Source organism: Puma concolor, chromosome D1 (assembly GCF_028749965.1).
Source record: "Puma concolor isolate L17-30 chromosome D1, mPumCon1.1.hap2, whole genome shotgun sequence".
Taxonomy (NCBI): Eukaryota; Metazoa; Chordata; class Mammalia; order Carnivora; family Felidae; genus Puma; species Puma concolor.
In genome coordinates, this window is record NC_141676.1 from 11,448,752 (window position 1) to 11,470,074 (window position 21,323).

The 21,323-nt window shown below is 45.5% G+C and overlaps 1 protein-coding gene and 1 non-coding gene across 2 annotated transcripts in view; both read left to right on the forward strand.

The window, feature by feature from the left end:
- OSBP (oxysterol binding protein) overlaps positions 1 to 17,621 on the forward strand; it is a 35,750-nt gene extending 18,129 nt beyond the window's left edge. The window contains exons 8-14 of the mRNA XM_025915308.2: positions 2,093 to 2,338; positions 2,613 to 2,733; positions 11,100 to 11,203; positions 12,443 to 12,538; positions 13,298 to 13,479; positions 14,619 to 14,839; positions 14,938 to 17,621. Coding sequence (XP_025771093.2) covers positions 2,093 to 2,338; positions 2,613 to 2,733; positions 11,100 to 11,203; positions 12,443 to 12,538; positions 13,298 to 13,479; positions 14,619 to 14,839; positions 14,938 to 15,080 — 1,113 coding nt within the window. The 3' untranslated portion in view covers positions 15,081 to 17,621. The remainder of the gene's footprint in view (positions 1 to 2,092; positions 2,339 to 2,612; positions 2,734 to 11,099; positions 11,204 to 12,442; positions 12,539 to 13,297; positions 13,480 to 14,618; positions 14,840 to 14,937) is intronic.
- Positions 17,622 to 20,803: 3,182 nt separating this feature from the next.
- Positions 20,804 to 20,876, forward strand: TRNAF-GAA (transfer RNA phenylalanine (anticodon GAA)). Its single transcript has one exon. It is a non-coding gene; the product is annotated as a tRNA-Phe (tRNA).
- The last annotated feature ends 447 nt before the right edge of the window (positions 20,877 to 21,323 follow it).

Consider the following 21,323-nt stretch of genomic DNA (forward strand, 5'->3'; position numbering starts at 1 on the left):
TTCTGTAAAAAAGGCTCTTGAGGATTTGAGCTGTGTTAGTCCATTACCCCCTCAGTGTCCGTTTTTCTTCCACTGGTTTTCTCGAAGTGTCTCTCAGTGTTGAGAAGATGGTTTTGGAGTGTGGCGCCCTTTTTAGTTGAGGCAGGGGTAGATCCTGCTTCCCAAAAGAGGAGCGTTTTTTTTTTTTACTTTTTTTTTTTTTTTTTTTTTGAGAGAGAGAGAGAGAGAGAGAGAGGGGGGCAACATGAGTGGGGGCGTGGGGGAGGGGCAGAGAGAAAAGGAGACATAGAATCTGAAGCAGGTTACAGGTTCTGAGCTGTCAGCACAGAGCCCAGTGCAGGGCCGAACCCATGAACGATGAGATCGTGACCTGAGCCGAAGTTGGACGCTTAACTGACTGAGCCACCCAAGTGCCCCAAGAGGAGTGTTCTAATGTTGGTCCAGTGGCTCTGCATTCGTGAGGAATTTTCCCAGATAAATGCTGGGTATATTTCTCAGAGAAAAAGTAGGCTCTAAGCTTGCTTATTTATTTATTTATTTATTTATTTATTTATTTATTTATTTTTCAATGTATAGATACATAGAAACAAACATGATAATATTAATACTGGCTCTCTTTGAGTGACATATCTCAGGTAAATGTTTTCCTTTATACTTTGTTTTTAAAGTCGGTTATAGTAAAAATTATAAGACACTTCACAATTGAGAGGACAGTCAAATATTATAGTAGTATGTGGCTCGGGTTGGTGGGTAGAAGGTTGTACAAAAATACAGAATACAAAAATAGAGAAAAAGAGCATAGGAAAGAGAAGTGTTTTTGTTTTAACTGAAATATTACTCTAGGCCGGCTCCCAGTGAAAAGGGAGTTGCTTTCTTCCTTCCTGTCTTCTCTGGATTCAGAACTCAGGCTAATGTCACTTGTTCAGTGATATTGCTGTATTGTAAAGCTAAATCAGCTTTATGGGGTAGCCTGGGAACCTAACCTGTTTTTACAGTAATTTTTTTTTTTTAATTTTTTTTCAACGTTTATTTATTTTTGGGGGGACAGAGAGAGACAGAGCATGAACGGGGGAGGGGCAGAGAGAGAGGGAGACACAGAATCGGAAACAGGCTCCAGGCTCTGAGCCATCAGCCCAGAGCCTGACGCGGGGCTCGAACTCACGGACCGCGAGATCGTGACCTGGCTGAAGTCGGACGCTTAACCGACTGCGCCACCCAGGCGCCCCTACAGTAATTTTTTTTTAAGTAGTAAAGTCATCTTAAATTCCAAACGGTTAGTTTAGAAGTTAACTCCTGCGGGGATGGAGAGACAGTGTCTCTTTTGTTCACTTCTCTCCGTACCTAGTGGGTAGTACAGGGTCTGGAAACGCGCACACACACACACACACACACACACACACACACACACTTGATCCTGTGGTTGAAAGTCCTAAGTTGGCTCTAAAACTTGAAAGGCAGAAACACTCAGTCCCCTGTCAGCCTCCATCATGAACACTCCGGTCCACAACACGACTGTCCGGCCTCAGGGAAGAAATCAGAATCCTGCCCTGATGTAGAACTCAATCAATAATTCACAATCATCTCCTCTGGGGTGTAGAAGCTAACTTTTGTAATGTTTTCTTTTCACCAGTCAGGACGTGCCTGTACTTATTTATCAGCCTCTCTTTTCACCCTCAAGAATTTTAAATACCTCACTTCCTCTCTGGGTATACTTGTGCTAAAATACATTTCCTCTTTGATTCATTCCTCCTGTACCTATTTGATGACCGTTTCCCGTGGGTGAGGCATCGATAGCTTATGGCTATGCAATGATGAACAGAGAGGCACGGTTCCCATCTCAAAGAGCATACAGTTAGTGAAATAAATGAAAACAGTAATGTATCTTGCTCATTGACAGGGTCAGTCGACCAGGGAGAGAGGGTTGCTTGTAGCTTAGATCTCAGAGCTGGTCTCCTGAGCAAAGGCGTCTTCTCTTCCCAGTGATTTGCTTTATCATCTCGACATCTTGATATGTCTCTCCACCCGCAAAACAATGAAACGGTCTCTTATGGATGTGTGGGCAAAGTTTTTACATCTGTTCTTTTCCTGACAGGTGAACTTTAACGAGCCCTTATCCATGCTTCAGCGCCTTACTGAAGATCTGGAATACCACGAGCTGTTAGACCGAGCTGCAAAATGTGAGAACTCTCTAGAACAGCTCTGTTATGTTGCAGCTTTCACCGTGTCCTCCTACTCCACTACTGTCTTCCGTACCAGCAAGCCATTCAACCCACTCCTTGGGGAGACCTTCGAGCTGGACCGATTAGAGGAGAACGGGTACCGATCCCTCTGTGAGCAGGTGAAGGAGCCTCGGGACTGTGATGCGTTTACTTTTTGAAGAAAGGGGTGACTTTCCAGTTGATCCCCCTGGGTGTCCTATTTGCCGAAATTCGGTCCCTGTCATCCCAGACTGCCATCTCTTTTCCTCCAGGGCTTCAACACTGGAGGCCCTGGTATTCACCTACTGTTGTGGGGATAAAAATGTCAAGTGTGAATTCGGGGTGTTTATCATCAGTTCGTAGGCAGCATCTTTTCCTTCTCCTTCTTTAATTTGAACCACTGATTTCTTCAAGGTGAGTCATCATCCCCCTGCTGCTGCACACCATGCCGAGTCCAAAAATGGCTGGACGTTGCGTCAGGAAATCAAAATCACCAGCAAGTTCCGAGGCAAATACCTCTCCATTATGCCCCTCGGTAAGGCCGCCATCCTTGTAAGAATTAGTCCTCCAGGAGTGAAAGATTTTCTGGCATGATGGAAGTGGTCCCTGGCTTAGGAGTCAGGAGACTGAAAGTCTGATTTGGGCACTGAACCATCCTCTCTAGCTCTGGGCAGCTCGTTTGACTTCTCAGCTATCAAATGAGTGAGGAGCCAGGAGGCTCTTTAAGGATCCATCCAGGCATGAATTCTTTATCTTCTTAGCTATATTTAGTAAATCTTTAAGCAGTGTTTTAGAATACATATTCTAGCGCATGCTTAACGCCTTTTCTATCAGCCAGTGTTGTTTCCTGTGTTACACTGGCAATGTACTTCATACCAGTCCATTTACTCGTAAATCAGAAGTCTTGTGACTGCAAGGTTAGGTCTCTCAGACGGTCCCTCCCCTTTTCCTCTCCTTTCTCCCCTCTCTCTTCACCACCGGAAGGGTTAGGTATCATTGATGTATTGGCCGAACTCCAGGTAGGATGAAACTTTGTTTTAAAAGATCTTACTGGATTATAAGTTAATTTTGCACCGAGATCAGAAAGATCAGGCCTGGGAATAGGCATCCTGATTTGCAGTGTTGGAGACTCGCTACACTTTAGGGGAAATGAGATTGTTCACAAAGCGTCCTAGAGATTCTCCGACGCTCACTTGAACCAGAGTAGCCACATTTGGCCGTGTGTGTCCAGAAGAGTGAGTGCCGAAAAAGAAACACGAGCGGAAAGAGAGAAACCAAGTAGTACCTCCCTAGAAACAGAGCTGCCAGGAACTGCCTGAGCTCCTGGTGGCCTTCCATTTCCTGGTTCTAGTCTTCCATGAGGCCTAGCCGTAGCACGTGGCTAGAGTTGTCTTCTTTAGTAAATTCCCCTTTCTCTCAGAAATACAAAATATAGCAGGTATAGAAATTTCCTAGAAACTAGAAAGTAGCCAGAGACCAAACCCAGAAACGTTGGGAATATATTAAAAGGAGAAAAGAAAATGGAATGTTAGCTTTACCGCTTCATGGTTAATATGCAAAAAGATCTTAGATGAAAAGGTGACGATGATTTTGTTCTTAATGTTTATTTACCAAGGCCCTGAAAACGGTTCCAATTGCTTAATTGTCTTTGATGCTAATAATTTCACAAGTATTAGGTTGAGGGTAGTAAATGCTTGGGATGTTCTTACCTAATTTGCACAACTAGGATATTAGTGGTCCTATTGCAGTGTGACTTTCCCCCCATGGAGAAGAGTTTCAGAGGCCTGGTGAGGATCTCCAAAGGGACAGGTTATATTTAATTCTAAGGAGGGTTGTATTCATTTTTTAAAGTAGCAATAAATCTAATAAATAGCAGTAAAATAGCAGTAAATCTACCAGTGAGCTGCTATACATTTTGTCTATGAGTGGTCTAATCTGGAGTCCTTTGAGGGGTAAATATTTGAATATGATATATGTGGTGGATCTAATTTTTTAGAGTCAAAAATTACCTTTGAAAGGATTCCACTCCTATGGTTATTTAAGGATTCAGGTCACCAGGATGTGCTGTTGTCTTAAGTTCCTTCATCCATTAGATACTGAGTACCCACCATGGACCAGGCGGGAAGTATAAGTGAGCAAAACAAAGATCCCAGCCTTCATGGGGAGACTGAACAAAGAATTGACATAGTGACCGGAAACTGAAGTACAGAGAGTGGGATTTCCAGGCATTGGCCTTGGGGATGTATTTAACATTTTTGGATCAGTGAATTGGAAGGAGAATCCTGCAGTGAAATTTTCGCATCTGCAGTGGCACTCGACTCCCCTAGGGTAAATTGTTAAGCCAGTAGCTGTCACTGAAGAATGATTTATGGACAGAGTTGTGAGAGAGTAAGCGGACAGATGGTTTTTGAGGTGGTGGCAGAAAGTCTGAGTCTCCTTGTAAAGTAGGGTAGAAAAGTTAGAACTCCTGCAGTCTGGAAAGAAGAACCCTTCTGGAAAACATATCGGAAGTGTACAAAATGATGAAGATAGTGGCAGAGGATACATGTGAATCTGCTCATCAAGTGCCAGGGCACTGGAACCAGGTGGTAGCATTAATGTTGAGACACATTTATTTTAAGATTTTTATTTTTAAGTAATCTCTACACCCATCGTGAGGCTCGAACTCATGACCCCGAGATCATGACCACCGACTGAGCCAGGCAGGTGCCCCTAAAGAGACACGTTTAAGTGGGTTTTATTTTGTAGTTTTGGAGCTCTCTAACCCAAGAAGAACCACAATTTGGGAATATGAATGAAACAACTCAACTCAGCCTGTTGATCTCTGCATCAGTGACACACTACTGGGCTCCATGGACCCTGAATTTGCTCCTGAATGACACATTAGTAAAAAAAAAAAAAAAAATTCCCCTGATATATTTTATCCATTCTTCCAATTTCTACTCTTTGATTAGAGTGATTACTTATAATTAATATAATTATTGATTAGGTAGGATTTACATCTGCTATTTTGGCTTTTTTTTTTTTCTATATATCCTCTGTCTTTTTTGTTCCTCTCTTCCTTTTTAGTTCCTTATTTTGTGTTAAATAGATATTTTTCAATTTACCATGTTAATTCTCGTGTTGTTTCTTTTACTATATTTTTAAAGGTATTTTTCTAGTGGTTATCCTGGGTAGTGCAGTTAACATCTAAGCATCTTGTTGAGATTGATACCAATTTAATTTCAATAGTGTACAAAAACTTTGCAGCTATTTGGATCCATTATGTCTTTCCTCCTTTGTGCTTTTATTTTCATGTAAATTATGACTTTTATACATTATAATCCCATCATTATAGGTTTTTTGGTTTGTTTTTAGCAGCAGGCAAAAGTTTATTAGAGTATAAGATTAGAAAAGAAGAACAGTAGGAAAGCTCTCTTTACAGAGAAGGGACACTCGAAAGTGAATGCCCCCAGTGTAGTTTTATAACTGTTGCTTTATGCAGGTGTCTTTTATTTTTTTTTTTTTTTATTTTTTTTTTTTTATGCAGGTGTCTTTTAAATCATGCATTGGAAAAAAGAGTTGCCAGCAAAAAATACAGTCATACTCTTTTCTTCTTTAATAGTTTAATTATAGTTACCTTTACCAGTCTCTTCATAAAGTAGATTTAAGTTGCTGTCCCGTGCCCTTTCATCTCAGCCCGGAGGACTTCCTTTGGTGTATTTCTTTCATTCTTCTTCCTCTTTTTTTAAATGTTTATTTATTTTTATTATTATTGTTTTGATTTTTCAATGTTTATTTTTGAGAGAGAGACAGAGAGAGAGAGATGGGAAAGGGGCAGAGAGAGAGAGGGAGACACAGAATCACAGAATCTGAAACAGGCTCCAGGCTCTTAGCCATCAGCACAGAGCCCATTGTGGGGCTTGAACCCACGATCCATGGATCATGACCCGAGCTGATGTTGGACGCCCAACTGACTGAGCCACCCAGGTGCCCGATGTTTATTTTTGAGAAAGAAAGCGGGGGAAGGGCAGAGAGATTGGGAGACAGAGGATCCAAAGTGGGCTCTGTTCTGACAGCAGAGAGGCTGACACAGGGCCCAAACTCAAGAACCGTGAGATCATGACCTGAGCCGAAGTTGGATGCCCAACCAACTGAACCATCTGGGGGGGGCCCTCCTTTGGTATATTTCTTGAAGGGAAGGTATGCCAGCTATGAATTTTTTCAGTTTTTGTTTGTCTGGAAATGTCTGAAGTTTTTCTTTGTTTATGAAGGATAGTTTTGCTGGATACAGAATTCTTGGTTTGATAATTTTTTCTCCTTCAGCATTATTGGATATGTCATCCCACTGCCTTTGGCCTTTGAGGTTTCTGATAATCTTATTGAGGGTCATTTATATGTGATGTGTCACTTCTCTCTTACCACTTTGAAGATTTTCTCTTTGTCTTTCAGTAGTTTGATTGTGATGGGTTTCGGTGTGGTGCTCTTCGAGTTTATCCTGTTGGAGTTTGTTGTACCTCTTGGATATGTAGATTAATGTTTTTCATCAGATTTGGGATTTGGGTCCACTATTTATTAACTGCCCCAATTGTGAACACTGCCTCAGGCAGCCACTGTGTTAAACAATTGCCATTGGTTGTTTTGATCATCGCCACTAGGAAAAGGCTGTTTGAGGGGAGCAGGGGCTGAGTCAGGTCAGAGCCCTAGGAGTGGGAACTTAAGAGGAACCACCAGACAGATCAGATAGTGACAGTTTCTTGGAGATCAGGCTTTTGGGGAGCTTCATACCATCTGCTCCCTCCAGTGTTTGCTAGGCTGCTTCCTGGTTTTCACGTCTGCCGTGATTGTAAGGCTACTGGTTTTTAAGGCTACTGCCAAGCTGGGGAGAGGAGGATGGGAGTAGGGCAAGTTAAAATGCCACAAAGCTCATTTTTTTACCAGAGTTCTGAAGAAGTTGATTCTGATAATTTTTTGCTAGTGTTCTTAAATCGATCTTACTGGAAAAAAATTGATTTACCTGAGGCACAGGAAATATGGAAGTCCTTTACTTGACCATTCTGAAGTGGCAATATCTTCCTTTCCAAATATTTTAAGAACCTCCACTTTTAGATCTTTAATTTATTGCCAAGTCTCCAAGACACAGATATTATATAAAGGAAGGCACCCGTGGGGCTTTCTTTGTTTTCCCACTATCCCTGGGAGCGGAAAGGGACACTGCAGAACAACAGGGTGGGGCACAAGGATATGGTACTAGGCAGTACAGATACTCTGATCTTATTTTGATCCACAGCTCTGGCGTTCACTAGCTGTGTGACCTTGGAAAAATACTTTCTCTCTCTGGGCTCAGAGTCTTCATTGGTAAAATGGGGGTATGATAGGCTGAATAGGGCTCCCTCCTCCCAGAATAATGTCCACATCCTAATCCCTGGAACCTGTGACTATACGACTGCTCATAGTGAAAGGAACGCTGCAGCGTGGTTAAATTAACGATTTTGACAAGGGTAGATAATTCTGGAGTATTCCTATAGGCCCAGTACAGTCCCAAAGGTTTCTATGAGAGGGAGGCTGGAGAATCAGAGGCAGTGGCAACAGAAGCAAGAGGTGTGAGTGGTACTGGAGAGATACCACAGCCTGGAGGATGCGGGTGGCCTCAGGTCGCCGGAAAAGGCAAGAAAACGGATCTCCAGTAGAGTCTTCAGAGGGAACACAGCCCTTCCGACACCTTGATTTTAGACTTCTGACTTTCAGAACTGTAACAGTTTAACAACCCCGTGGTTTTAGGCCATAAAGTTTGTGGCAGTCCGTTCTAGCAGCAGTAGAAACCAAGGCAGGGGAGAACAGTGCCTGCAGCTGAAGTGTCCACAGGTATCTGAGTGCCCACGGTATGCCAGAAACGGTTCAAGGTGCTGTGGGCGTGTGGTGAGCAGAGCCACTCTGCCCTCACTTAGCTGGCATCCATTTCTTGAGCAGACAAAAAAAGTAACCAAAAACACCGCCGTAATAATTATTGTCCGTGAATATTTAATTTTTATCTAGTGGTGATTCCACGAAGAAATAGAGCAAGTGGAGACAGGGGTTAACGGTGGAGAAACAAGTGTGTTTGTGCTTTCTTGGACAAGGTCGTCAAGGAAATGGTCTCTGAAGAGACAATTGGAGCAGAGACCTAACTAATAAAAAGAAAGCAACCAGAAGAAGATCTGCAGGCAAGTGTCCCAGCAAGGGAACCCCTTAAAGAGAAAGGCCCTGAGAGGGGAGCAGACACAGCATGCTCGAGAAGCACCAAGGCCGCCAGCAGCTTCAGAGTGCGATCTGAGGGACCGGCAGGGGCCGGCTCTTGTGGGGTTTTGTACACCAGGGAAAGGGGGTGAGTCCTGTTTTAATTGCAGAGGGCAGAAACGGAGAGATTTGACACAGCGTTGATGGGACATGTTTGACACGGATCATTTTGACCAGAGACTATCAGGTGACCGACGTGGAAGCTGGGACCAAAACAAAGTTGTTGGCTTCAGGCAAGAGATGACAGTGGCTTTAGACGGCAGGGGTGGTGGAAGAGGTATTGAGTGAGGGATTGAGGAGATGTGTGGGCAGCACAGGTACTTGAAAGGTGGCTGTTGAGATTAAATGGGATCATGTGTGAAGAGACCAGTAGCTCAGCCTACCGCCTGGGACACAGCAGGTGCTCTCAGCAGGGCTGCTACTGTTCTCGTTAGCGTCATTGTCATCATGGCTGCTGCAGCCAGCAGGGCTATTTTAGTCTCTTGTACGAGAAAGACACATAATTAGTCTTCTGTTCGTTAGTGGCTGCAGAGGGAGCTTAGAGTTCTCCGCTCCCATAAGTGACCGCATTTGCAGCACATACGTGAAGATCTACGATCTGTTGCGTATCTTTCCATTTTTTTTTTTATTGTTTTGAATCTGTAGTCACCTCTGTTCACCTCACTTTTGGGTTTGGTGTCTGAGATGAACTCAGAAGAACAGGAGAAGACTGTATCTGCTGAGTGCCCATGATGTTTCAGGCATTTTATTGGGCAAATAAACAGACATTTGCTGCACAACAAGGTCTGTTTTTCCCGCCTACAGATTATAAAGCAGAGGCCTGGGGAAATTACACAACCTGTCCAGGACACAATACTCTCATGCAGTTCTGTTGCTGACCTCCCAGATTCATGCAGACCCCATAAGTTAAGGGCACAGTCTCCATCAAGACTGCCCTCACACCAGATGCCAGCCACGAATTTGGGGGTCCCCAGGCCATCTGTACTTCTGACCAACTGGCTTCAGTTTCGATAATTTGCCAAGATGACTCAGAACCCAGGGGAATGCTGTTCTTACCATTACAGTTTTATTACAAAGGGTACAAATCAGGACCAGCCAAATGAAGAGACATATAAGGCAACGTCTGCAAGGGTCATGAACATAAACTTCCATGCCTTCTCCTGTGGAATCAGGGCACGTAGCCCTCCTGGCACATTGATATGTTCACCAACGAGGAAGCTGCACCAAGCTTCGCTGTCCAGAGATTTTATTAGGGTTTCATTAGGTAGGCATGACTGAATCATCAGCCACATGAGTGAACTCAATATCTAGGCCTCCTTCCCTCCCTACAGAGAAGGGAATACCATTCCCAGGAGGTGGCGGGGGGGGGGGGGGGGTCTGGCTGATTTCAAGTGATTCAAAGCCCCAAGTCTCTTAATTACATGGTTGGCCTTTCTGTCCTGGCCTCCTCTTGAGCATAAGCTATCTAGGGGTCTACCACGTCGGCTCTTTGGCATAAACTATCAGGGCCCCCATGAATAACACAGACGTTACTATTACTTAGGAAATTCCAAAGGTTTAGAGGTTCCCTCCCAGGAACCATGGATGAAGACCAGACCAATTCTTTATTACACGACCCAGGATCACACATCCAATGAGTGGTGGAGCCAGGATTGAATCCAGTTCTTCCTGGCTCCAGAGCCCTTCTCCATCCACTACACCTTCTTTACTGCTACGGCCTTTAGAAGAGTGGTTTGCTTATGGTCACACAGCTAGTGACTAACAAGAGGGCCTGGCCCCCAGTCCTGACGACCAGTGTGTGCTCCTTTCCACAATTCTATTTCATTTTTCATATTGGGGCACATTGGACCTGTTCCTGTCAATTTTGCAGATGGTCTGGGCAGGCCGAGTTGGTGAAAAGAATTGGAGCTTTTGCTTTCATTTTTATTTCTACAATTGCAGAATGTTGCTTCCTAGCTAAGCTCTATCAGTTATCAGCGTTTGTCATCATTTAGGTGTATTTTATTCATAAATTTAAAAATCAGGTGAAAAAAATCAATCAGTGCTTCCAGTATTTAAGACAGTTATAAATCCTAGGGCTCCTGGGTGGCTCAGTCAGTTAAGCATCCAACTCTTGATTTTGGCTCAGATCATGATCTCAGGGTCGTGAGATTGAGCCCTGTGTTGGGGCTTTGCACCGAGTGTGGAGCCTACTTGGGAATCTCTCTCTCCCTGTCTCTCTCTGCCCCTCCCCTGCTTGTGCTCTCTCTTTCTCAAAATAAATAAATAAACTTAAAAAAAAGATTATAGCGGCACCTGGGTGGCTCAGTCAGTTAAGCGTCTGACTTCAGCTCTGGTCATGATCTTGTGGTTTGTGAGTTCGAGCCCCACTTTGGGCTGACAGCTTAGAGCCTGGAGCCTGCCTCAGATTCTGTGTCTCCCTCTCTCTCTGCCCGCCCCCCCCCCCTCGCCCCCACCTCCACTCACGCTCTGTCTCTCAATAATAAATAAACATTTAAAAAAATTATAAATCCTTTTTGGTTTATTGTTTTCCTTTTCAAAGTGAGAAATATTAATAGAAGAAAGTTAATCCATTATTATTTGTACCTAAAGTGATGCTATTATCCTAACATTTGGCTTAATTTGTGTACCTCTCTCTGTTTCCAGGTAGCATCCACTGTATTTTCCATGCAACTGGGCACCACTACACTTGGAAAAAAGTTACCACAACGGTGCACAACATTATCGTGGGCAAGTTGTGGATAGATCAGGTAAGCAGAGGTGCCCAAAGTGTACTGAAGTTCAGAAGAATACCTTCTTAGGTACGTCTTTGCAGTGTCCAGGGCATGTGAACTTGCCCCGGATTGAACTTGCCCCTGATTTATCCACCTCTCCCAACGAACTGCTCTCAGCCAGTAGCCCCACCTCAACCTTCCCAAGTTTCTATACTACAAATTCTTACTTGTAAATGACCAATTTATACCATTCATTCAATGACTGCTCTATCAGGACTGTGTCGGCTACTATGAAAGTACAGGAAAATAATAAACACGGCTCCTACTCTTCATCCTTTCGTTATTCATCAGACATTTACTGCCAGGCAGAGTCTAAGTCTTGGGGATACAAAATCAGACAAGACATTGTCCTCAAAGAGTTACTGTATCACTGGAGACCCATGACAAATATGTAGAGATTGAAAAGTATTTAACAAAATACACAAGTGTAAGAACTGTACTAAAATAACATCTAATTACTTGTCAGTTTGCTGACAAGGGCCTGGTTTGGAAAAGGCAAACCGTTATGTGAATATCAGCATATGTGTTGAGGGGCATATCATAGGCCACCTAACGTGACACACAATTGAAAGAAAACCAGAAGGCATTTGGTCCTGATCCCAACCTGGAATACCAAGGTTCTGAATACCAAGGTTCCGTGGCTTCTCGGGTCAGCTGAGACCGGAAGCCATAAGCAAGGGAGTCCAAGAGTGTAAGATGGAAAAGTGAGGAATTATGAGGCATGGGGTCCAGCAGACATTCAGATCCCCTGGGACTGATAAAATCAAGCCATGGGCACCTGGGTGGCTCAGTCAGTTAAGTGCCTGGCTCTTGATTTCAGCTCTGGTCATGATCTTATGGTTTGTGAGATCAAGTCCTGTGTCAGGCTCTGTGCTGACCGCACGGAGCATGCTTGGGATCCCCTCTCGCTGCCCTTCCCCTGCTTGCACACTCTCTTTCCCTCAAAATAAATAAATAAACATTAAAAATAAATAAGGGGCATCTGGGTGGCTCAGTCAGTTAAGTGACCTACTTTGGCTCAGGTCATGATCTCACGGTTCATGAGTTCAAGTCCTGCATCGGGCTGTCTGCTATCAGCACGCACAGAGCCCGCTTTGGATCGTCTCTGCCTCTCCTCCACTCACCCCCTCTCTCTGTCTCTCAAAAATAAGTAAACATTAAATAAATAAACAAATAAATAAATGAAATCAATCCATGATGGCTTTTGTTTTCTAGTCCGGTGAAATTGATATTGTGAATCACAAGACGGGCGACAAGTGCAATCTTAAATTTGTTCCTTATAGCTACTTCTCTCGTGATGTAGCAAGAAAGGTAAGAAAAGTTGAGTTTAAATGTTTTTCCTTAGCGTGTATCTCTTAGAAAGCCTGCTCCTTTGGGGTTCGTGTAGATAACGGATGGATAGACAGTCTAACGTACATATATCTACATCTCCTAAATATGTATGTGGTGATTTGGCAGGGGTGGGGGGAGGGGGAGGGCGGCAGGGAAGGAGAGGTAAAGGAGAAAGTCAGCAAGAAGGGAGACTAGATTGCATTGCCAAACCAAATCCTTTCTTTTCTGGGAAAGACATTGAGTAAGAAAGGAAAAGTCAAGAGCAATGAGAGATTGGAAATGGGAAGCACAGAGGAAGGACCAATAAAAGGATTTCAGGAAGAAGGATGGGCAGTTTGACCTCTGTGAGGTCTGAGTGCGAGTCTTGCGTCACCACCACAGTGGAATTGTGCCATGAGTTTTGATGGACAGTGAAGAAGAGTCGGGGATTAAATCTGCTTGTGGCTGTCTGACTTCCAGGGAGAAGAAAATACCATAATTCCAAGTACCAGTCAGATCCTTTCCCTGCATATATCATTGCAACAAAAATCCCTGTACCACAAAATGAGGAAACCCAGCTCATGGCCATTTATTTTACACAGCTCAAAAAAGTATACCAAAATAATCTGGGTGGCTCCACGGTGTTTGCCAAAGCAGGCTTTAACCAGTATTTACCCTAGGACTTTGGTTGCCAGAATAGTCAGGTAAGCTACATCACGCCGACTGCCGTACTCCAAAGCCCTGCTCCCCACCTTGCAGGTGACCGGGGAAGTGACCGACCCGTCAGGAAAAGTCCACTTTGCCCTTCTGGGGACATGGGATGAAAAAATGGATTGTTTCAAAGTACAACCAGTCATTGGGGAAAATGGGGGTGATGCTCGACAGAGAGGCCATGAGGCAGAGGAAAGCAGGGTCATGCTATGGAAAAGGAACCCTTTACCGTGAGTATCCATATCCCGGCTCTCCAGGTAACACTTTGACCTCAACCTCGGAGCAGTGTTGATGGCATTTCTGCCTTCCTTCCCACTGAATTATGTGAGGGATCAGCCAGGGAAATCAGAACTTTTGGAGAGATAACCAGAAGGTGGTCATTGTATGATTCGAGTTGTAGTGTGCCTTGTCAGGAAAGCTGAAACAAAGCAAGTCACATCTGCCAAGAAATATTTATAATTTAGAGCAAAACTATTCAAAAGCAGGTGGCTCAGTCGGTTGAGTGACTTCAGCTCGGATCATGATCTCCCCATTCGTGAGTTTGAGCCTCACGTCAGGCTCTGTGCTGACAGTGCAGAGCCTGCTTGGGATTCTCTGTCCCCTTCTCTCTCTGCCCCTCCCACACTCACACTCTCTCTCTCAAAAATAGAACAAACAAACAAACCTCTTCAGAAGTGGCTGGAGGAGAAAGATGCCTACCACCTGTTAACAGTTTAGCCTGAGGGGCGCTTGGGTGGCTCATTCCGTTGAGTGTCCAGCTTCCGCTCGGGTCATGATCTCACAGTTTGTGAGTTTAAGCCCCTCATCCGGCTCTGTGCTGATGTCTTGGAGCCTGGAGCCTGCTTCAGAGTCTGTCTCCCTCTCTCTCTGCCCCTCCCCCGCTTGTGCTCTGACTCTCTCAAAAATGTTAAAAAAACATTAAAAGAAAAAAACAATTTAGCCTGAGACCCAGTGGCCATCTAAAGGTCTCTGAGATGATATACAGGAATTCGGAATGAAGACGGAGGCCATTTGTCTCCTGTCATCTCATTTACCCAGTGTATAATAACAGCAAGATTATCCCAGAACAGGTTAAAAAGAAAGCGAAGGAAATAGGAATAAGAAAGTTCATTTAGCAGAATGTTCCCTTCCATTCTTCTTAATCTCCGCTGAGCACAGCACAAGCCCAGCGGACTGCTGGCACAAGTGATGCTAGGGGAGGGGATGGGGGATGGTCCAGTCTGGGTCTCTTAACTAGGGGAGCCTGACCTGGTCCTAGAGTCTGTCCATCTGTAGAACAGCTTCGGGGAGGGCGTCTTTGGGTCGTTGCTCCTTAACGAGGCCCTGGGCTCTGGCATCACCGTTTCTCTTCCCCATCCTTTACTTGCAGGAAGAACGCAGAAAACATGTACTACTTCTCAGAGCTCGCGCTCACGCTCAATGCCTGGGAAAGTGGCACTGCCCCCACAGACAGCAGATTGCGGCCCGACCAGAGACTGATGGAGAACGGGCGCTGGGATGAAGCCAATGCTGAGAAGCAGCGCCTGGAGGAAAAACAAAGACTTTCCAGGAAGAAGAGAGAAGCAGAAGCTATGAAAGCCACCGAGGATGGTAACGAACCTGCCTTCTACTCTATTTCTTGATGCGTGGAGAATCACTTCGTGTGTTTCTGGCTCTCATTCCGCTTTCTCCCCCCGCTTTCCCTTTAGGCACACCGTACGATCCCTATAAAGCACTGTGGTTTGAGCGGAAGAAGGACCCTGTTACCAAGGAGTTAACCCATATTTATAGGGGAGGATACTGGGAATGTAAAGAAAAACAGGACTGGACCTCATGCCCGGACATTTTCTGAAATGGCAGCAACGAAAAGGAGGAGGATCCAAAGGAGAAGATGACAGAGGATGTGCGGGAAAGCTGGCATTTGTGACTCTTACCAAGCGCTTTCCTCCAGTTTGTCTGTCTTAACCAATCATTTTTTCCAAATCAATCACCAGAAGCAGACACCAGTGGTGGTGATTGGCTGGTTGCCTTAGCTGATTGAAACTGAAATCGACATACTAGATACCTATGTTTGTAAGGGGGAGGGTGAGTGGCTGAAAGTTAGCGTTACAGCCCTTCTGCAAAGTCAAGTACTCTCGACTCTTCCTTCTCCCTCTGCCCCCATTTTAAGATGACGTCATTCACCCTCCCCTGTAGTATCCTGCTCAGCCAAGGTCCGCATGAGATTATGATTCAGGGGCATTTTTGGTGCTGTTCAGAGCAAGAGCTGAATTTAGAAGTTCCTTCAAAGAGGAAGCACATAAGACTTACCAACGGAGGCATCGTGAATGACTGCAGTGGAGCTTAGGCGTGGCGTTATGAGGCGGGGTCACAGACGGGGTCAGTTTAATGGGGTGTCCACCCAGAGGTAACTGCGGTATCGGAACGCTGGCGAGGGGGCTTGTTCTGTAAGGTTGGAATATTCAGAGTGACATTCTTAGAAGTTTCTGTCTTGCGTAAAATACCCTTCTGCGGTCCTCCCTCTTTGACAGCGACCGGAGGCTGCTTTGGTGGTTGGTAGGAGGGTCACGTTATCCCCACAAGGGAGTTTTCTGGACTTCGTCAGGCCGAGAACTTCTGAGAACACAAAGCAGGATGGAAGAGACCGCTAGTCACTTTGCCGTCCCCATTCCTCCTCACCCCCATCCTTCATTGCCTTTCTTGCCCCCACCCCCATCTCCCTCCCTCTCAGCACGATACCAGTTTGGGTCTGGGCCCCCATGCAGAGCAAAGCACTACCTGCCCTATTCTGACATCCTTCAGAATTTGAGAGAAGGACTTAATTTGGAACAAAAGTTTTCACCATCTCTCAAGCCCTACGGACTGGAGCCACCTCTAGAATAATGTGTTAAATACCTGTATATTATATATATGTAGAGAAAAATCTAATTTTTTTTGTTTGATCTTCCTCCTTCCCATTAAGAATCTTGTTTTTTGGTATCATTTGTCTCCCTGGGACTCTCTCTTGGACACACTGATGTGGGCTGGGGCCTCCCCTGTCTTCCATCTTTTAGGGGCAGGCAGATCCAGAACCTGTGTAGGGTCACATCTGGCAGTTACTGAGCAGGGACTCGATCCCTGGTCTGTGTCATGGAGTGCCTGCCCACTGCTGTCTAGATTCTGCTCTCCTGATTGCCTGACTCTTAAAAATGAAATCCTAACTCTTCCCGCCTTTTTCCCTTCTTCTGTTAGGAAGAGCGTGGGTAGAGAGGACGGTGATTTCCAGTTTAATTCTGCCTCTGTCCAAATCGCAGCATACACAGCTGATTCCCAAAAGAAACTTCTTCCCAGGACGTGGGGCCGAAAGTGCCGTCATGTTGGGGTGGGTGAGAGAACCACGCCTGTCGGGCCTTGGCTTCCTTCATTTTGTATTCTGTATTTGTTTTAGCTGTCCTGTTCAGAGATCTACCCCTGTGCAGCCCACCCTTGGTTGAGGATCACAAATTGAGGTGCCTTCCTTGTATGCTTTTTGTTAGTGTTTTTTGTTTCTGTTCCTTAACTGCTGAGCCTCAGCCAGTGTGGGTCCTGGGGGAAATATCATTCCAGAGGAAGCCATCCCTGCACGGAAATGGGATTTACACTAGACAAATGAGTACTTCTGTTCCTTCCTCGCCATCCCTCCCTTCCTATCTGTGATGCACTTGAGAAAGGGGCAGCCGCCGGGGAGTTTCCTCTAAGACCCCGATTCCCACTGTAAGTGCGGGGTTGCGCTGGGCCTTCTTGCAAGGAGGCCTGTAAAGGCTGTGACCTAATCAAGGGACTTCAGCCAGAGCGGGGATTCCTCAACCAAACTGAACAGCTCTGCTTTATCCCCCCCCGCCCCTCCCCTTCTTCCTTCACCATCTGCACTACATTTCCAGCCTGATCCCCAGTCAGATTCCTGCTAATGGAGAAGCTTTGAGTCCTTCAGGTGAAATGAAGTCACATTGAAACAAAACTATATATATTTTCGTTTTTTTTTTTTTTTGCCTTATTGTTTTTTTTTCCAAGAAAACTACTAAATTAAATAATTTTTAAAAAGTCATATCGTTTGTCTGATTCACTTGTACTCCCACCAGGGAAGCAGTGGTGGAGGAGGGCCTGGAGGACTGACCCAGTGCTGGTTCGTTCTTGGGAAGCGGGCAGCTGATCTTTGCGAGAAATTGAAAGAAGAATGGGGCATGGGTTTCTAGGCGTTCCAAGCATTTGGCAACATTCTCAAGGGCCCGTGGACAGCAGAGTAGTTTCAACAGGCCCTTCCGCTTTGATGGCATGTAACCGTCAGTGTCCCACCTTGGTTATAGGGGAATCGTGTCTAGTGCTTTTGATGTTGAGCCTGTTTCACCTCCAAAAATAAAAGTTTTCTTGAATGTAATTTCTCTTGCCCATTTAGATTCTCAGATTCTTAGCTGTTTCATGTAGGGATTCAATTCTGTACTTTGAAACGTAAGCAATGGAGGATTGATTTAAAGGCCTTGGAGAGCATTAGGACTGTGAAAAGGCTTGGTTAGGTTTTCACTGTAAAGTTCAGGGCAGGGGGGAGGTGGGCAAAGGAATCAAAGGACCCAGATAGGCTGCACATCAGGGCAGGCTCGGGCCCTGCCTTGTGACTGGGCATCTGCTCCTGGGCCCAGCAGGCTGACTTAGAGATTCTGAACATTGTCTGGCTCACACACAATTTTAAGAGGTAAATGTTAGAATCGTCGTGTTGAATATGAAGAAAGGCACTGGGAAAAGGCACAAAAAAAAAAAACCACCTAAATTCACCCAAGGTCACACAGCGCATGGTTGGGCACAGTCATTCGAATTCAAAGCTGGGTTGTCTGACCACTGAGTCTGTGACCCCCTACAACTTTGTGTCCTAAGAGAAAGTGGGTTGGAAGGCAGCTGGCAGTTAAGTCATTTCCTCCTGGATTAGGTCATATGATGCAGAGGCTTAGTGATGTGGAGAGTGCCACCTTGGAAGTCGATCTGCAGGAAAGAGCAGCCTTGAGGTTCAGCCTCCAGGCTCCTTGATTTCCCAAGGCTCTCACGTCCACAAAAATGAGCTGTGTCTCCAGGGATTGTGCTAGCCTGGTTCTTGGGAAGGCCACTCATCTGTTCAAGTCATTTGCCTGATTCACACTGCTGGGCTTGACGGTAATTCAGCAACTTACCAGGTTTTTTTCTGGCAAGCTAAAAACATTGCAGTAGACCCTTGCACTTGTGAGACCTACATCCGGCAATCTTGAATAGCACTGTGCTACACAATTTCATCCAAAAGGGGCAAATGTAGCTGGAACATAGCAACAATCCTTTCTTTAGTCTTTTCATGGGCTACTGTGACCTGATTGGCTGGGATGTGGATCCCGAAGGGTCTACCATACTCATGCTTCAAAATGATGACCCAGCAAAAGTACAAATTAGTACACTTGTCAGGGACCTCTGAGGTCCCACACATTGCAAGGGCCTACTCTACTTTCAGCGAGATAAATGAAAACCAACCCTAAAAAGAGGTGTAGAAAAATCTTCTTTGGAATTTTTTCACTATAAGGTGTATACCCTGTGAAACTCTAAGATTGCTGTCAAAATTTAGAGCTTGCTTCTAAAAGTGTATAAAGCTTTTGCCCAGTGATCTGCCCTGCCCTGTGGGAAGCATTCCAAGCCGCTCATGGTTTTCCCTTCCAAGCTCATAAAGTAATGGGTAGTTCTATTCTCAGGCCTTCCTCCCTACTACCTTTTCAGTTCACACTGACCCCTCAGGGGAAGGAGGCAGGGTGGCCAGATGAGGTCTCTTTCAAGGCAAGAACTAAAGAGCTCAGAATCTCCTATAAACAACCTTGCAGAGATCACATCTGAGTTTAACCAGGTGATTTTAAAAGTTAATAAAGAACCAGTGGGGGGCGGGGGGGCCTGGGTGGCTCAGCTGGTTGAGCATCTGACTTCAGCTCAGGTCATGATCTAGTGGCTCGGGGTTCATGAACTCAAGCCCTGCCTTGGGCTCTCTGATGTCAGTACAGAGCCTGCTTTGGAAGCTTTGTTCCCGTCTCTCTGTCCCTCCCCTGTCATGCACTCTCTCTCTCTCTCTCTGTCTCTCAAAAATAATAAAAACATTAAAAAAAAAATTGGCCCTGAGACATGGCTTGCTTTCTTTCTCTTTCTCTTCTCTTCCCTATCTCTCTCTCCTCTCTCTCTTCCTTCTCTTTCAGCATCGACTCCAGTCTGCTATGTAACATACATTAAGGATGCACGTGGCGAGAAAGAGCTCTGACAAACAGGCAATAAGAGCTGGTGAAAGCACCGGAGAAGGGCCACCAGCCTGCAGGGGCGGGGGGACGACGGAGACATGTTAGAGGGGAATTCTAGAAGGAGGAGAATGTATCTGAGATGCGAGTCACAGGTTTAATAGGGAAGGGCAATGTATAGAACACTGCGTGGACGAAGATGAAGAGCAGTGTAGGAAAGCATCCTGAGCTTGGGTGGCTGCGTGAGCCGCTGGATTTCAGAGTCAAGGAGAAAGCACTGATCTGGCACTGGAGAGAGGAAAGGGTTTCTGGAAGGCTGTATCCTATCTGAAGAAAGAAGTCTTCATCTTTGCTCTCAAGTAGAGAGCCTGTGCAGGATTTTTAAGCAGGGTGATGGGTTCCAGTGTGGAAAGTGAATTACAGGTGGGAAGATCAATGAAGAGGTTGGGGAAGATGTGAGGATGAAGAGAAGTGGAGGGAGTCCAGAACTACTGAACTTGAATGAACAGCACTTGGGTCTGATTATGGGTGGCGAGCAGAGAGGGAAGAAATTGTGTTTTTCTTCCTCGGGAAATGCAGACAGAAGGTGATAGAAAGGTAAGTTTAGAGGGAAAGACAGTTCATTTTTGGACATTCTGAGCTGGATGTCCCCATGAAGAGGTTGGGTAAGCGATTGAAAGTGTAGATCTCTTGGTAATAGTTTTTGTGAGACTGAGGGAGGCTGCACATTAAATTTCACCTGGTCAATTTACAAAGTACACAGTCCTGAGCCCCCTCTGCAGAGAGCCTGATTCAGTTAGCGCTAGGGCTAGCTCAATTTTATATATGTGAATGTTAGGGATGCAAAGTTATGAAATAGGTGGAATAAAATTAACCCATTAGGAGATATTATTAAACCACAGCTTGCTTCTTAGAGTTTGAGAGAGTCTCAGCCAATCCCATGTTTTGACAGTGTCTGTATATTTGAGAGTTTGAAGATGTCCAGGTGGGGTTACAAAAACGGAGGCATATTTTCACGACTTAGGTTTGGCAAATCAATGCTTTTAACATACAGATGCCGCGACTCTACGCATACCTCATCTGGAGGTGACACTGAAGAGTCACATTTTACACATGGCCGTCCTGTTCAGTTCCATACGTTTCTTGAGTCCAAACAACTGAGAAAAGTAAAATTATTTGTCATTTCTAGCTTATACACGGGGAGGCTTTGCTTTATCACCTCTATAATATTTGCTAGATGCTTACCTCCAGCTGAATCTATTCTGACCTCTTCTGTGACAACGGAACAAATACTATTTTATTATGGAAATACGGAAAACAGCTTTTACAAGCTGCCGAAATAGCTCAGCTGGGAGAGCGTTAGACTGAAGATCTAAAGGTCCCTGGTTCGATCCCGGGTTTCGGCAGTGGTTTTAGAGGTCACTGCCAGTGGCAGCTCCTTTCCAGGGAGCAGTACACGTCTTCTAATGAAAGAATCCCAGGCTGCCACCCTGGGGGGCATCCTCCACGCACACGAGCTTGGGGTGTAGGCGCTTGGGGTGTAGGCGCTTGGGGTGTAGGCGCGGAGGGACTGGCCTTTTTTTTATGTCGTTGCTTTTAAACTGCTCAGTTTAAAGTCAGGGTCCCTTCCCTGACCTTGGATCTGGCTGAGACCACGCTCTCCGCACGTACTACACAACTCTCGCTTGCTTGATCAGTCTAGCCCTCTCTCTTCTTTCCTGTTTCCAGCGACGTTCCGGGAGCTGCTGGAGGTAGAACCTTTCCCCGCGGGTGGGAGCCCCTGGCGCGCCCGGGCTCCGCAGGGCGCTTGACGGCCACGCAACTGCCACGCGCGGGGGCGCGGAGCGCGGGGC